Source organism: Maniola hyperantus, chromosome 4 (genome assembly GCF_902806685.2).
Source record: "Maniola hyperantus chromosome 4, iAphHyp1.2, whole genome shotgun sequence".
NCBI classification, from domain to species: Eukaryota; Metazoa; Arthropoda; class Insecta; order Lepidoptera; family Nymphalidae; genus Maniola; species Maniola hyperantus.
The window spans coordinates 4,802,801-4,817,677 of record NC_048539.1 but is presented as its reverse complement, the minus strand read 5'-3'; the positions used below and the strand labels follow the sequence as shown (position 1 = coordinate 4,817,677).

At 39.1% G+C, this 14,877-nt stretch overlaps 2 protein-coding genes across 3 annotated transcripts in view; both read right to left on the bottom strand.

The window, feature by feature from the left end:
- LOC117981979 (probable multidrug resistance-associated protein lethal(2)03659) overlaps positions 1 to 14,877 on the bottom strand; it is a 17,902-nt gene extending 3,025 nt beyond the window's left edge. Inside the window, exons 1-24 of one of the 2 annotated variants that reach the window (XM_069509758.1) lie at positions 14,695 to 14,877; positions 14,160 to 14,254; positions 13,123 to 13,279; positions 12,885 to 12,959; positions 11,749 to 11,950; positions 10,970 to 11,107; positions 10,408 to 10,492; positions 10,053 to 10,209; positions 8,959 to 9,172; positions 8,363 to 8,498; positions 7,607 to 7,690; positions 7,418 to 7,515; positions 6,907 to 7,063; positions 6,135 to 6,331; positions 5,739 to 5,821; positions 5,532 to 5,655; positions 5,296 to 5,448; positions 4,421 to 4,587; positions 3,732 to 3,911; positions 3,266 to 3,413; positions 2,392 to 2,542; positions 1,952 to 2,179; positions 1,197 to 1,360; positions 315 to 449 (exon numbers count right to left, since the gene is read on the bottom strand). In XM_069509758.1, the coding sequence (XP_069365859.1) occupies positions 315 to 449; positions 1,197 to 1,360; positions 1,952 to 2,179; positions 2,392 to 2,542; positions 3,266 to 3,413; positions 3,732 to 3,911; positions 4,421 to 4,587; positions 5,296 to 5,448; positions 5,532 to 5,655; positions 5,739 to 5,821; positions 6,135 to 6,331; positions 6,907 to 7,063; positions 7,418 to 7,515; positions 7,607 to 7,690; positions 8,363 to 8,498; positions 8,959 to 9,172; positions 10,053 to 10,209; positions 10,408 to 10,492; positions 10,970 to 11,107; positions 11,749 to 11,950; positions 12,885 to 12,959; positions 13,123 to 13,279; positions 14,160 to 14,254; positions 14,695 to 14,771 (3,405 nt within the window). In that variant the 5' untranslated portion in view covers positions 14,772 to 14,877. The remainder of the gene's footprint in view (positions 1 to 314; positions 450 to 1,196; positions 1,361 to 1,951; positions 2,180 to 2,391; positions 2,543 to 3,265; positions 3,414 to 3,731; positions 3,912 to 4,420; positions 4,588 to 5,295; positions 5,449 to 5,531; positions 5,656 to 5,738; positions 5,822 to 6,134; positions 6,332 to 6,906; positions 7,064 to 7,417; positions 7,516 to 7,606; positions 7,691 to 8,362; positions 8,499 to 8,958; positions 9,173 to 10,052; positions 10,210 to 10,407; positions 10,493 to 10,969; positions 11,108 to 11,748; positions 11,951 to 12,884; positions 12,960 to 13,122; positions 13,280 to 14,159; positions 14,255 to 14,694) is intronic. The other variant, XM_034968252.2, reaches the window with a different exon arrangement.
- Positions 101 to 14,877, bottom strand: part of LOC117997272 (HIG1 domain family member 1A, mitochondrial-like) — a 37,847-nt gene continuing 23,070 nt past the window's right edge. Inside the window, exon 3 of the transcript XR_011238577.1 lies at positions 101 to 126. The gene's annotated coding sequence lies outside the window, so the exon portion shown is untranslated. The remainder of the gene's footprint in view (positions 127 to 14,877) is intronic.

The following is a 14,877-nucleotide window of genomic DNA, read 5'->3' as shown; positions in this document are numbered from 1 at the left end:
ACTAAACAATCGAAGAGCAATCGATTGTTTTCGATTGTTTAAATGTAGCGCGCAGGTCTGGATCGAAGCGCTTGATTTAGGTTTTTGGATTTATTCGTTCCAGACCGTGCGCTCCGCATTCGTAGACTTATTTGAAAAATTTAACAATCGGTTGTCGATTTTTATTCGATTGTTTTTTGTCAAAACGAATAAATTGTTCTATTAATTCGATTTTGCAACAATCGCCCATTGTTATCCAAAATTTCCCTTACATTCTACCATTTAAATTAAAGGTATTTAAGGTTATTAAAAGGAATAGGAATATAATGCCTTACCTTTTCTTGCGGTAGGATGTTGAATTGTAAATCATGTAGAACATGTTCGCCACTGGGTGAATATCTCAAGCTAAGATGCTCAAATTGGATCGCGCCTTCAGTTGGCCAGGCTTCTGGAGGCTTTTCGTCTGCCGTCTGTGAGATAAAAAGTTCTCTATTATTGAATTTATTTCCTACGTTTCTTTTTGCTTTTGGGCATCTTTCTCAATACCTAGTGTTATTGAGAAAATTCGACCCAAATCGGGCAAGTTTATCTAAGTACTCTTCCGCGATGTGTGTTTCCCACCAATTATTTATAATCTGGGTACCTTTAAAAGAAGAGTGAATAGGCATCTTCTAGGTTAACGCGTCCCATCTTGCCTCATCACCACTTTCAAACAGGTGTGATTGTGAACAATCTTGGGCCTATAAAGAATTTAAAAAAGTACCAATTATTACATCTTACCGGTTTAAGTTACCATTCACTTTAGGTACTTACGTCTTTTTAACAGTCCAAACTAATACCCGTTATTTTTCTTATAATAGAAAATCTTATGGCAATCAAACCTGCCAGCAAGTGATGATGCAGCCCAACGTGAAGAGCGCTTGCCTAAAAATACCTATTCACTCTTGACTTGAAGGTGAAGCCCTGTACTAAAAGTGAAAGAGGAAAAAACTTAAGCCGGAAGGAAATTCCATATCTTGGCGGTTCGAATAAGAAACGAGGAAGCAAATCGCTTTGTACGTGTTCGTGGATTTCGATTTACATACGGTTGCAGTCCTTTCAATGCTCGTCACGTCGCTTGAATCGGGCTTCACGCCATGCAAAGAGAGTAGACGAAAATAAATAGGTGATACTGGTAGAATGTTGCAGATGCAATTAAAGAAACAAATTCAACCCACGTCTAATAATTCCGTCTCTTGCGGTAGTTTAGTATACTCCAAAACTCTTTCGACACTGGTCATTTGGTTTTCCATTTCGGCAGATTGTCGCATTCCCCATTGAAAGATGCCAGTGAGCGATATGGATTGAGTTATTATGAGCCCTACTTTGCTGCCTTCTATATCTGTCGTCAGAAAAAATATTTTTAGATTATATCCCTTATCCCTAGCGTCGAAAAATTCGAGGTAACATTTGCTCACATGCTGTACATGACAATGGAGATTACCTACCTATATTCAATCTTTAATTTAGGGGAGGTGTAATTTTTCACGTGTTCTTTGGGGATCTCAGAAACTACATGCAAGGGCTAACCTCCTCGGATATTAAGATTAGGGACAAATAGGTCTAGCGGAATTTCACGAGTGGCATTTTCTTCAGCGTTTGCTGCGCAGATATAGGTACTGTTCCCCTTCCATTTAAACTTTGTGACGGATTTGTACCTACCTACCTAAAGTGGATATACCTAAATCACCCAAAATATAGATACCCTGTGAATTTGGTACACGACACAGCGGCCACCCATTTATATTTGATTAACTGAGATTAAGTTTTAAGTGATGACCTCAAGAACTTTATTAGAAATCTCTGTTTAGAGATAAGCATTTCCGATGTAACTTAATTTATTATTACTTTGTAACTACAATTTTTGGTACATGAATAATAAAAATAAATAAATAAATAAAAGTTAAAACCATAAAAACGGATAGGAACTAACCAGTCTTCATCAAACAGCTGAAGGTCACGCATATAATGAATAACAGACAGATAACATCGAGGAAATATCCAAAAGCTCGACTGCAAGTGATGAACAGGTACCACGCGGCACTGTGCAAGTCCTGATGACGATCGAACTCATGCGCTAAGAGTTGCTCTGCTCCGAAAGAGCGAATGGTCGGCAATCCCTGTATTGTTGCGTTTACGTGGCCAAAAACGGGACTTCGGGCTAGGGAAAAAATATTTTATTAATATCAATTTCATAGACATCTCTAGTGTCGTGTCTCGCCTGATTGTTAGTGACGACGCAGTCTGATATCCAGATAAGTTTTATCGAGAACGAAGTTAAAGGCGTTTTCTTTACGTTTTAGACGATTTCTACCAAACCTTTTTTAGGACAATAGAATTGACATGAGGCATTTAAAAGTTGATAAGGTATACTTATTCCTTCCAATCGTTTTATAGCACCAGTAGTACGGACGTAAATTACACGAAAAATGTAAAATATGATAAGCGCCGCTGCTATTGGTATCAGCAGAGCCATCTCTGTCATCAATATCACAACGAGAACACCAGCTAAGTTTAACATTATCTAAAAAGAGAGAAAATGCCTTTATTCCCAGTAGTTTTTCAATCAGATTTAGAAAGTAAATGATTGGGGCCGATTCTCTAGTACATAATCTCTAAACTAAACTAAATTAACAGATCTAAATCTAATGCTATCCTTTTCCACAAGCAACATTATGAAAGGGATAGCAATAGATTTAGACGTGCCATTTTAGTTTAGTTTAGAGATTGTGTACAATGGAATTAGCCACATTAAGTGTATTAAAATAAAATATTATAATAGAATATACTTAATTATTTTATTATCTTTTAAAATATGATGTGTGGTGTTTATTTGTATCATAGAACTTACTAAGTAAATTATTCCCAGTTGTAGGTAAAAAACGTCACAGAAATAGTGAGACAAAAATCCCAGTAGTTCTGTGCAAAAGTGGGATTTTTAGGGTTCCGTACCACAAAAGGAAAAAAGAACCACTATAGGATCCCTAAGTGAGAAAAAAAAAACAGTAGTTCTGTCAACAGAACTACTTTGAATAAAGGTATAGATTACAAAATTCTTTTAGAAAATTGTGAATCATAGTAAGTAAATTCATAGAAATAAAGAATCGTACTGAATTGGAACCTTCAAAATATATGCGCTGAAGATGACTACTAAGCCTCCTTAATAGCCATCTTCAGCTATCTTTGGTAGATAAGAATCCTTAAAAACCGAGAGGGAATTAGACGAGTATCTATAAAAAGATTTCACCTGAAAACAATCCAACATAGCTTGAGGCAGTAGTTCGTCGACTGATCCCATATCTTTGCTGAAACGATTTAAAATCCTTCCGGAAGGGTTCGTGTGGAAGAAGCTCATTGGAGAAAGTGATATCCGCTCAAACATATTGTCATGTAGCCTGTAATGAGGACCTTATTCTTGCTTCAATTGCGTACCTAGGTAACATCTAAATGTTTGGAAATTTGGAAAAGAACGGAAATAATCACACAAAAATGTGTGAGGCCAAAAAATTTTACATCAGGAGTGACAAAGCTTCACCGTCCTCGGAAAAGTTAGCGCGGCGGTTGCGCCGGTGTGCGAGGCGTTCCCACCCCGATTGCCATCTCAACTTGTCTAAAACAAAACAAAGACAGTGTCTGTCTAACCCATTCACGGCCCTAGCGGCGTGAGTCCAGCCGATATTTATCGTTAGTTTAAACGCTAAAATAGTACAAACTTTATCGAAGACTTCATGCATAAAGAGAAGAACAGAAAAGCGCGCATTAACGCGACAGCCACCGTTGCAATGGTCAACACGCCGAATATGAGCGCAAAATCCTTTCGCCTTAAACCGTGCTGCGTCCACAAAAGGTTGTCCATGGTTTTGTCACCAGTTAAGTGATCTTCTGCATGACTCCTGAATGAATTCGGAAAAGTCTTTTCACATCATATTTAATTATTTCTCTACTAGACAACTAGAGGTTTTTTAGCAATGCAAATTAATGGTGTAATTTTTGTACCTTGTTTACAAAATAGTCGTACCTATTCATACTGCTACTCATGCTACTTTTCATACCGCAAAATTAAATAGTACCCACGGGATTTTTAAAAAACCTACGGGAGAAGTCAAGTCGTGGACGTCATTTATTTTATACTTCTCATTATATCGGTTTCATATCTAAGTACTCAGATACAGTAACCGGCAAGAAATATTGTACATCGTCTTTTAGAATGAGATTTCGGCTTTGTAGAGCGTTGTCTCTGTCACATATACCTATGTGACGTTTTCTCAGTCTCAACGACAACGACAACGCTCTACAAAATCGCTATCTCTTTCTAAAGATCGATGTAGGCAGTACAGTACCTACTACAGTATTTTCTGCAGCGCACTGTTGGTATCTTTAATAGAAGTGTTTGTCTCCTCACCATCGACTAATCCAATAATCACTTGCGCTGGCGAAAAATTGCGCCAAAACGAACATGCAAAACACAAGAGATACAAAAATACAAGCCGAATCAGCCAAGAAATATTCCTTGTAAACTGATCCCTTCACTCTGCCTACGATTTGGGCTTCTTGTTCTTGTTTCTGATCCTGAAAATATGGTGATTGTTGTCTAACATAGCGGCTTAGTCATCACACATAGGGATCGTCACCGAATTAACTGAGCTGTCCAGTATTCTTTTATGAAACTCCTTAGTACTGCATCGCACACTAATCGGGATCGTATCGTAATCGCCTCGCCTCGGGACATGCTCACGAACTGCGGTGAGGTGCGTGGCCAACTTGCAATTCCCGCGCCTGCGGCTCCTCGTTCCCGCGCTCGTCTTTCCATACCCGAGAATGTCTCTTCGTCCACGCTTGTCCCTCTAACCTCTCCCGCGGCCTACCTGTACCACACTACCTAACATGCTGTCGGTCGGTGAGCTGTGAGCGCGGCGTGCGTCGCCTCGTCGCGCGTCGTACCGGACTCCGGAGCTGCTGATCCGCTTTTACATTAAATTGACGCCTGGTTGACGACGAGGCGAAAGGCGATACGGAGACGATCCTTTACAAGTTTATATGTGTGCTATGACCTTATTTGTTATACACAATCTCTAAACAGTACTTAGGAATGACATTAGTTACACTACGCGGCAGAAAATATTGTACATCGACCTTTAGAGAGAGACAACGCTCTACCAAACCGCTACGGTTTAATAGAGCGTTGTCTCTGTCGTTGAGACCGACAAAACGTCACATCATGGGTATGAAATCAGAGACAACGTACAATATTTCCGGCTACTGTAAAATTGTGCTCACATTAATGTCGAAGATCATAGACCAATGAGACCTGTGACCTGTGATGCTGATAGTGCTTGTGCCTTGCACGAACTTGCTCGGAGATGAAGCATCTTCTTTACGGATTTCGTGTGATTTGTCTTGCATTAATTGGATTATTGCTAACTCCCGTTTCTATTTAATTTGCAAATTATTCGTTAAAATATTAAAATGTATTATGATAAAGATAATAATTTTACGTGAACGAGAAAATTTACTCTCAAATCATTATAGTTTCCTTCGGCGATGATTTTGCCTTTCTCCACGATTACAATTTGGTCGACTGATCTTATAAATTGTAATTGATGCGTCACCAGAACTACTGTTTTATTCTCCAAGTACCTAAAGAAACAATTATTTTGAGAAAATTTAAACTGTCTGTAAGAGAATAGAGACTTTAGGTCCATTTAACAATTTGTGATGACCTTTTAATGCAGTTTTCGAATATATGTCTTGCAACCTGCGTATCCACAGCTGATAATGGGTCATCTAGCAAATAAATGTCTGCCTAAAACAATTTTGCTATGAAATTACCAAATTATTTAATTAATATTACTTGATCGCCGCGACGTAAAAATATGACTGTTATGTATTCAATAAGTATAATCTCTTTTATTTATCTCCGTAACTCCTTTTCGGACGGATTTTTGGAGTTACGCGAAGTCCTATTTTTCAAGATCGGACCCTGTGGTCGGAGTTTGGTTTGTAATACCATATAGTGTTTGGGCTCATATCAATCAACTCAGTATCTAAACGTTTTATAAAAAAGCTTTGAGCTGTTATGATGGCGGAGGGAATTTTAAAACTACACTACTGTGTACCTCTTTATATACAGCTCGTGCTAAGTTGATTCTAGCGCGTTGTCCCCCACTGAGTGATACTCCACGCTCTCCGACTATGGTCTTGTCTCCGTGGGGAAACAATGAAATGTCCCTTTCGAGAGCACAAACCTTGCACACCTCCATGTACCGTGACATTACAAATGGCTGCCCAAAAAGAATGTTTTGTCGGACCGATCCTAAAACATATCCCAACATTGATTCTCTTTCTCTGCGTCGTATTCCTCATTGCTGAAAGTCGTTATCCCCTTCCACTAATCACATAAAATGGTATAAGGTTTCCTTAGGACAATAATGCGAACCTGGGAATAATCTGGGAACCCATTCCAGATCCTTCGCTACAACTCGACTAATAATAATAACATAACATCGATTTTGACTACATCGATCACAATGATGTAAAACTAAATTCATGTTTAGAAAGGGCCTCCTTTCTCATTAAAGAAACATACAGAGCGAAGAACCACGACCGAATGCGGATTGGTAGGTTATATTATTGTATCCTGGTAATTTTCCTGAGGTGTAGGCACAGGTTTAGTCGCGATGTTTTGTATAAGACCTGGCAGGTTAAAGTTATTTCAAATATATTTAGCTAACCAACGGTTGTCTATCTGGCAAAAGGCGTCCGAAAGATCGGCTTGTAGAAAAGTAGTCTCTGCCCCGAAGAGGGAATATAGGATTTAATAATGATAATTGATATGAACAGTTGCCCATCAGGCATCTTTATGAAATGATCTTATCGACCCGAACTCACCAACAAAAAGCCAAGGGTCCTGACTGGCATAACTCACGCTGCCCAAAACTTCCTTACTGCCAGTAGAGCATGGCAGTTCACTGAGCATCATTTGGAGTAATGTAGATTTGCCTGAACCTACAGCTCCTATGATTGTTGTTAACGATCCACCATAAATCTAAAAATTAACTCTATCTGTAGAAGACGATAACCGAAAGTATTGCACATATTTTATTTTAATAATATTTTTGTTTATTTGATATTCGCTTGGCTAGGGATACTAGGTATCAAATCTTTTGGAAAAATTATGTCTAATTATTAGGTTTTGCTTGGACAAGTCAGTTCTTAGTCGTTTAGGAATGAGAAACCAACATTCCACGTGTCTTTTATCAACGTCATTGAAGAATGAGAAGGGTTTAGCCCTGGTCCACCACGCTGCCCAAGTACCTACCTACGGATCGGCAAGTTTAGGCAAGACACCTTTGAGAATTTTCAGGTATACGTCAACGTTACATGAAGACAATAGACTTACACTAAGAGTAATATCCTGGACATCATCTTTATCTAATGACTTGATCCAACGGCTACATGCTTCGTCAAATTTGATGGCAATTTCATCTTTTCGCAATCCTGTTTATACAAATAAACTCTTGAACCATAGACAAGTAACAAAACGCATGTTTATAAAAAAATAATTTGGATATAACAGCAGTTTCGAAACCTTTAGATTTGTCCTGGGACCTCATATGGGAAGTACTAGGTTCAGTTCTAGCAGAACGTCTCACAGGCGGGCGTACTGGATTCACTAAAAATACAAACAGTTCAAAGTTTTTAGAAGGTAAAAAGAGTAAGGTAAGGTAACCTATAATATGATTTGAACCAAACTGCAATCCGTATTGCATGATACCGCACCGCATGATAGGGGACTATAGTAGGTACAGAGTGCAGACGGCGATCAAAGTTATAAGCTTTCCTTGTGTGTTCTATCGCCTAAAGACGGGGAGGGAATGTTCTCAGAAGTTGTTTGATCTTATTCCACCCCCCAGGGTGCACTTCGACCACACGTTGTGCCAGATCTTTTTTTTACGCACATGCAAATTGTGGAACGAACTCCCTTAGGCGGTGTTCCCACTAGATTTCAACTGGGGTTATAATACTAGTCAACAAATTCCTGAAACCCGGCAACGCATTGGCGGTTCCTCTGGTGCTGAAATGTTCATGGGTGGCAGTAAATTGTAATAAATTAACATCAAGTTGCCCGGCTGCTCCTTTGCTCGCTATTTAGGTACATTTAAAAAAGCATACTTTTTATATGAAGACTTAAATTAAATTAAATTAAGACTTGCACATTAGTCTGTCGTGATACGGCCGTGATGCTACGCTCTATCGTATTTATAACTGAAAAAATTGCGGAATACGGGCGTTCCGATTCGTTTCATTCCCTGATAGTAGATAGTAAGTATCCCAAGTAACTAACGTGGTATCGTAACGCGTTTCTTAGGTTTGTATTGAGATGGTGGTAAATCGGCTGACTGAGTCCTAAGGGGAAGTTGACACTCCTCACTCAGTAAGAAGTCGTTAACTCTTTGCACAGCAACTTTCAGTTCTGCGATCTATAAGTAGTGAAAAATACGGCCTTAGTTTAACTACCACAGGTAGGTTTGTATTACCACATTTAAAATTCTTTTCCATATAAGTTTCGTAGATCTCTATAATGTCTCGAATATTTATTTTACATAAGTTGAAGGTCTCTACTCTATATAATGTCTCGATTTCGAATAATGGTAGTGGACGTGGTCCTGTGAGAAAGTGAAAAGGTAAGGGCGGTTAAGCACTCATCCGATCCGATCCGTGAAAATACGTTCCGAAGTAATCATATAACTGTTTGTATGGTAGCTAACATTTGACGTAGATATTTTTATATCCGTATTTTCACGGATTCGGATTGGATGAGTGCGTGATCGCTTTTAAGATTGACACTCTCGATGTGGTGCTCGAGCAGAATGTTGAGAGTACCGAACTTCTGAACTACCGAACTTTCCAAAAAGGTTCCGTAACTAGAAATTAACTTACTTGTCCAACAGCCTGTGGAAAGAACAGTGTCATAGTCTGTTTCAGAATATTGTAGTAACAGGTAAGAAAGAACACGTTCTCCACTGTGATGCGGTTCACATAGAGCACATAGAGCAGAACGGTGATGAAAATACTAAATCGTGCTGTGAACATTATGAACGACATAACCATGCCGCGTATGTAGGATGTCATCTTTATGTAATGAACTTCTTGCCTATAAAATTAATTAATTAATTAATTAATTGCTTAATTGGAAGGGAAAGGGGAATATTAGTCAGCAATTAACTTGGCTAATATTCTTTTAAAAAAAGCCAAGCAAAATATCGTAGTACAAGACAGAGAACGAAAGAAAAATATTCATTATGGTAGGTAGCCAACTGACACACAATACAACTCATACGCTAAGATAAAGCTAAACAAGCGGACATAGGAACAGACATACATACATACATACAGGTCGAACACATAACCCTCCTTTGGGCTTCGCCGCAGTCAGGTAATAAAGGACATAAGCAAGGGTGGGTTTCTTTTATAAATTACTTCAAATTCTTTTTTTTAAAGAATATTAGCCACGTTCATCATGATGACTAATATTGCCCTTTCCCCTCCAACTAAGCGTTAAGCTTGTGCTAGGAGTAGGTTACGACAATAGTGCAACGGGTGGGGTTTGAACCGGCTACCTTTCAGATTTCAGTCCGATCCTTTAACCGTCGAGTTATTGAGGATCCAAAATCAGGCCTGTTCTTACCAACTTTGATGAGATTCCTGGCACAGTGGTGTGCGCCGTAGAGTCTTATAAGTCGGAGGTCGCGGGTTCGATTCTAAGCAGGGTCAATTTGGATTTTTTTAGTTTCGAAGATGGATCTGGTTTGATGTGAGGCTTTGGTCGTAGCTAGTTACTATCTATACTGACATGCCGTGCTTCCAAACGATTTAGCGTCTCGGTACGTAACACTGAGTAGGAGTAGGTTCATTTGTATAACAGGCACGAGGCATTTAATTATCATAGGAAAATTCAAAAAGTTTTTGGTCCTTCGAGCCGGACAATCCGTAGTCAAGTAACCTCTGCTGTTAGGGTCTTGACTTTTAATTACCTTCTCACAATATCAATGATCTTCCTAAAGGGTTTTTCCCAGGTGTACATTTTTATGACTTCAATCCCCATGATTATCTCTTCCATCAACCTGACCCTTTCATCTGATTTAGTAGCTGTTTTTCTTCTGTAGTAAGCTGTACGTGTTCCGAGGAATACTGAAGAAGATCGATTTATACCTTATAGACACTTATGGGATTTTCTATAATGTCTTTTTGCTTTACACGTGTGCTCGATATACGCGTCGTGCCAGACACTGCGTTTCGACACACACAGGTGTGCCTAAGTTATGTGTCTACAGATTTATAGGAACATTGCAGAATTTATTATGAAAATTATTTATAGTAAATACTTACTTTGAAATGGTACAACAGCTACAATCATTAGTGATCCATATACGGCAGACATACCCATCTCTCTATACAAATATGTGGTCATTAGCTAAAAATAAACAAAGCTTTCACTTTAAAAAAAAGTAACTAATAGACTAATAATGCTAGTAGTAATTCTTTCGTAAATTTTGAAATAGTAGGTAATTTTGACCGTCTCCGATCGATTGTGATCGCCACCAATTTTAAAGTTCCGTGCCAATACTTGTGGTAGCCAAGTACAGCAGCACTTTCCTGACTGGAATTAGTTATTAGAATAGCTTCCTCTGGGTGATGCAAGATGCTACGTTTATGCATTAGAGCGGGGGAGGCAGGCTAATAGCAGATTAGATAATTATGTGCGTCGGAGTCTCGACAGACTCTCCTCGCAAAGCCTGCAGCTATATCTGTGCCCTGCACATGTGAGCTTATGGTTACTTACTATAATTATTTTATTAAACTAGTTTGGAGATTTGTAGAGCGACCTAAACATGTTATATAACATGTACATGATATGTGTGTATAACATGTACATGAGATAAAATATTACCAAGGTCTCAATAGGCCCTATCCACAGATAATGGATGAAAAGTGGTCCGGAGTCGAAGCGGTTGACATCATTCGCCATTAAGTTGACGACCAATCCACCTCTGTTTTCAGACATCGCTTGGAGATTCACTTTCAAAGCCTATGTCAAAGGATTAATTATTTTCTTAAAATCTATACTTATGATAAATCTGTAACTGAACGATTCCTGTACATTAAATAGGTAAGTGCCTACCAAGCTACCGAAGGAAGGTTACCTATTGATATAGGTAGAGCCCAACACAGTTTTTTTTATTTTCGTCTCTTCGTCTGTTTGTGCCCGCTTCACACTGAAACTGCTGAATGGATTTGAGCACAACTTGGCATACTTACTTATACCACCTTATACCTCCGGGCTAACATATAGGATAGTTTTTCTTCAAAAAAAGAATAAGTAGGGTTCTTTCGGTATCGTGATCTTTTGTCGATGTTACTCCATAACTCCATTAAATCTTGACCGATTTTATATAAGGTTCAAGTTCTATCACGTAGGTTCTATGTTTTCAATTCAGAACATTTCACGAGGGCCCATTCAGGAATATAAACACATTCGTATTAATTGTCTATGAAATATTCATGTCAAATTCATGACTTGGCGCCTAAGAAGAAATCGACGCCAGAAGATGGCTAATTTGGTGGCTTTTTTCACGAATAGATCGAGATGCCAACATGCTTTATTTAAATAAAGCATAGGTAGGTACATAAATAATTATACTTACATCAATAAATAAACATTAAAACTACCTTTCTATAAATGAGACTACAAACTCCTACACGCATTTTCATCCCTAAATGCATGGCGCCCATCATGAACGGATGTTGCACCATGACGTTCGCCAAACTGCAAAAGACTACGCCAAAAGAGAAGAACACCGCCTCGCCCCATGAGATGCCACTCGACACGTCGTAGTATTTGAACAGGCGAAAAAAATATGTATTGCTAGCACTGGAAAATAAACTAAGAAACTAACTACTTACTTAGGTAAGTAACAACTATACTTAGTAAGTTCAGATCGATATCGCAGCCTTGATATCGCAAAAGCCTTTGATAAAGTTTGGCATAGGGCACTTCTATCGAAACTACCATCATACGGTCTACCCATGAAGCTGTGTAATTGGGTCGCTAGCTTTCTTGATGGACGCAGCATCAAAGTCACAGTCGACGGTTTTTGCTCTGAGCCCATCAATGCTGCCGTCTCACAGGGCTCAGTGTTATCACCCACACTGTTTATCTTGCATATCAAGGCAGCAACATCCATTGCTATTCTACTTATTTTATTTTATTTAGATGCGGATGACAGTACGGGTGACGCCCTCTGTAATGCGTCTTCCAGCGCGACGATCCACCGAATGCAATGCTCAAGCTGGTACTCGGTGTGTTGGATTGGTATTAAGCCACAAAAACAACGTACTTAACAAAAAGTAAAATTTAGGTAGGTAGTCTGAATAACCATAAAGCCATATTATAGATGCGAAAGTGTTTGTTGGTTCGTCCTTCAATCACGTCGCAACAAAGCAACGGTTTTATCCCGGAAAATCAAAGAGTTCCCACAGAATTTTTAAAAACCTAAATCCAAGCGTCGCGGGCATCAGCTACTACTAAATAATTGTTATTTACGGACTCCGTCAAGTAAAAAGAGCTCTGGAGGACTGGATGGATGCATGACGTGTCTATGCATGGGCACTAAATTTTCATACAGCGCGGGAAATGAAAGGTTAACTAAATAACCAATAGTGCTACAGCACAGAAACCCCTGCCATTGCACGGGCATCTCATTTCGTATCAAGAAGAAGATCAATAAATCACCCATTGCGCAGAGTTTTTTTTGCCTGAATTATGTGCATAAGTATACCATGATGGGTACGTGCTGTCAACTTACGTCGTGCTGTTATAAAAATCTTGGGCGGGACTGTAATAACGGAGCAATAGGCCGAGGAATAACGGTTGTTGCAATCTGGACAAAGAGAATAGACTATATTATAAGTAGGTAGATTTCAACTTTCAAGTAGTTACGATTTACCGATTTATACGATGATGCGTTCACTACACAAAATTGTTCTGCCACCATCATAATTACCTAAAGCTCTTTGAAGATCCGTTAGGTTAGGTTTACCTACCTAATTAAGAATTCCATAGCAGCCAGAATCAGTCCATAGAGCATAAGCTCGAAGCCGAAAACCTTGTACAGTACTTTTATTAGGCTTGGTTTGCGGCCTACATTTCGGAAACCAGCGTGCTCAACCTCCTGCTCCCATGCGGATTGCATTGCATCTCCTAAAATACTTAAACCCGTTAGATATAGGTAATAGGTATACTAACTCTAGAGGTTGACTAGAGTGAGAATAAGCACACAGTGGTCAGTGTCCTACGGGCAGTCAACGAGAGCCGAGAGGGATTTCTTTTATTGCAAGATTGGCTTGAGCTTGATGACAATTTAATAAAAAGCAATGATGTGAGTTCTAGGTTGGAGCGCGCTTGCCTAGAAGATGCCTATTCACTTTTGCCATGAAGGTATTTAGATTACCTATATGTGACAGGAAACACGGACTCCAAAAGAACCTTAGCGGTTCATATTATGAAACGTTGAGCAAAAATATTTTAATGTAGAGTGTAAGTAAAGTGGCCGTTGATATGTACAAATCCGACTTCTGAGTCCAGAGTGCAACTTTTCACTTGGCTGCCATCAGCCCCCCAATTGTGTAAGAATAACCATTTCATGGCTATCGCAATCGTTAAGAAATTCTGCCATTTGATTGGTTGATTCGCTGTTTACATTTTTTCACAGCCAATCAAAGGGCCGAATTCTTGACGATTGCGATAGCCATGAAATGGTTATTCTTACACAATTGGGGGGCAGATCTGCTGACAAGTGATGATATAGCCTAAGATGGACCGCACTTGCCTAGAAACTGCCTATTCACTCTAGGCTGGAAGGTACCCACATTAAAACAGGAGGGTAAAACTGATGTTGGATCCCCGATCCATATCCTAGTGGTTCAAATTAGGAACGAAGACGCAAATCGCTTAAGACGTGTCTGCTGAATTTTAACTAAGTACATACTGGTGCAGACCTTGACGAGCCTTACGAGTTACGGTACGATACTAGAAAGGTGAAAAAGGAACCAGGTCAAAACGATTTTGGTAGTTTGCTTACCTAAAACATCGGATCGATGTTCGGGTAACGGTGCATAAAGGTCTCCTTCCTTTATATCACGGCTATATCCAAGCATAAACGTCTCTAATGTCCATCTGGAAATTATACCTAAGTACTAAGTTTTTTTTAAAAATATATTGCCCAAGATTTTATTAGTTCCGAGTTTTTAATCGTTGTTGCGTTAAAGGTAGACTAAGCACGTTCGCAGGTACCTACGTGCTGCATGCTGAGGCTATTTAATTTCATAAGACATTTTTTCTCAGGTTTTATCCTACATTGCACTCTATTTATAGCTGGAAAATTGAAACTTGTACTAAAATGCAATTTAATGTAAAACTTTGTACAGCTACTCCAAGAATTATTGCTGTTTCCTAATTTCACTCCTAGTCTAAGTAGGTAGACTCCGAGCTAAGTAAAAAAATATCCTATGTGTCGGCCAAGATAACGAGCAGTACCCTAGGTCCTACCTGTATCCTACCTACTCTTAAATCTGTTCCCCCCCGGCCCCTACCTAAGTAGGTAGGTACCTACTTACCCAAATGTTAATACAGAAAACAGATTTGCTTTATAACGTGGATTTGTTTGCCTTCTCTGCTTAGGCCCTGTATCCATATTTATTTTAAGTACTGCTTGCCGTCAATAATTTTTTATTGACCAATTTTTAAATAATCGAGCTGGTCATGCGATACGCGTTGCTCTTGACTTTGTATTGTAGACT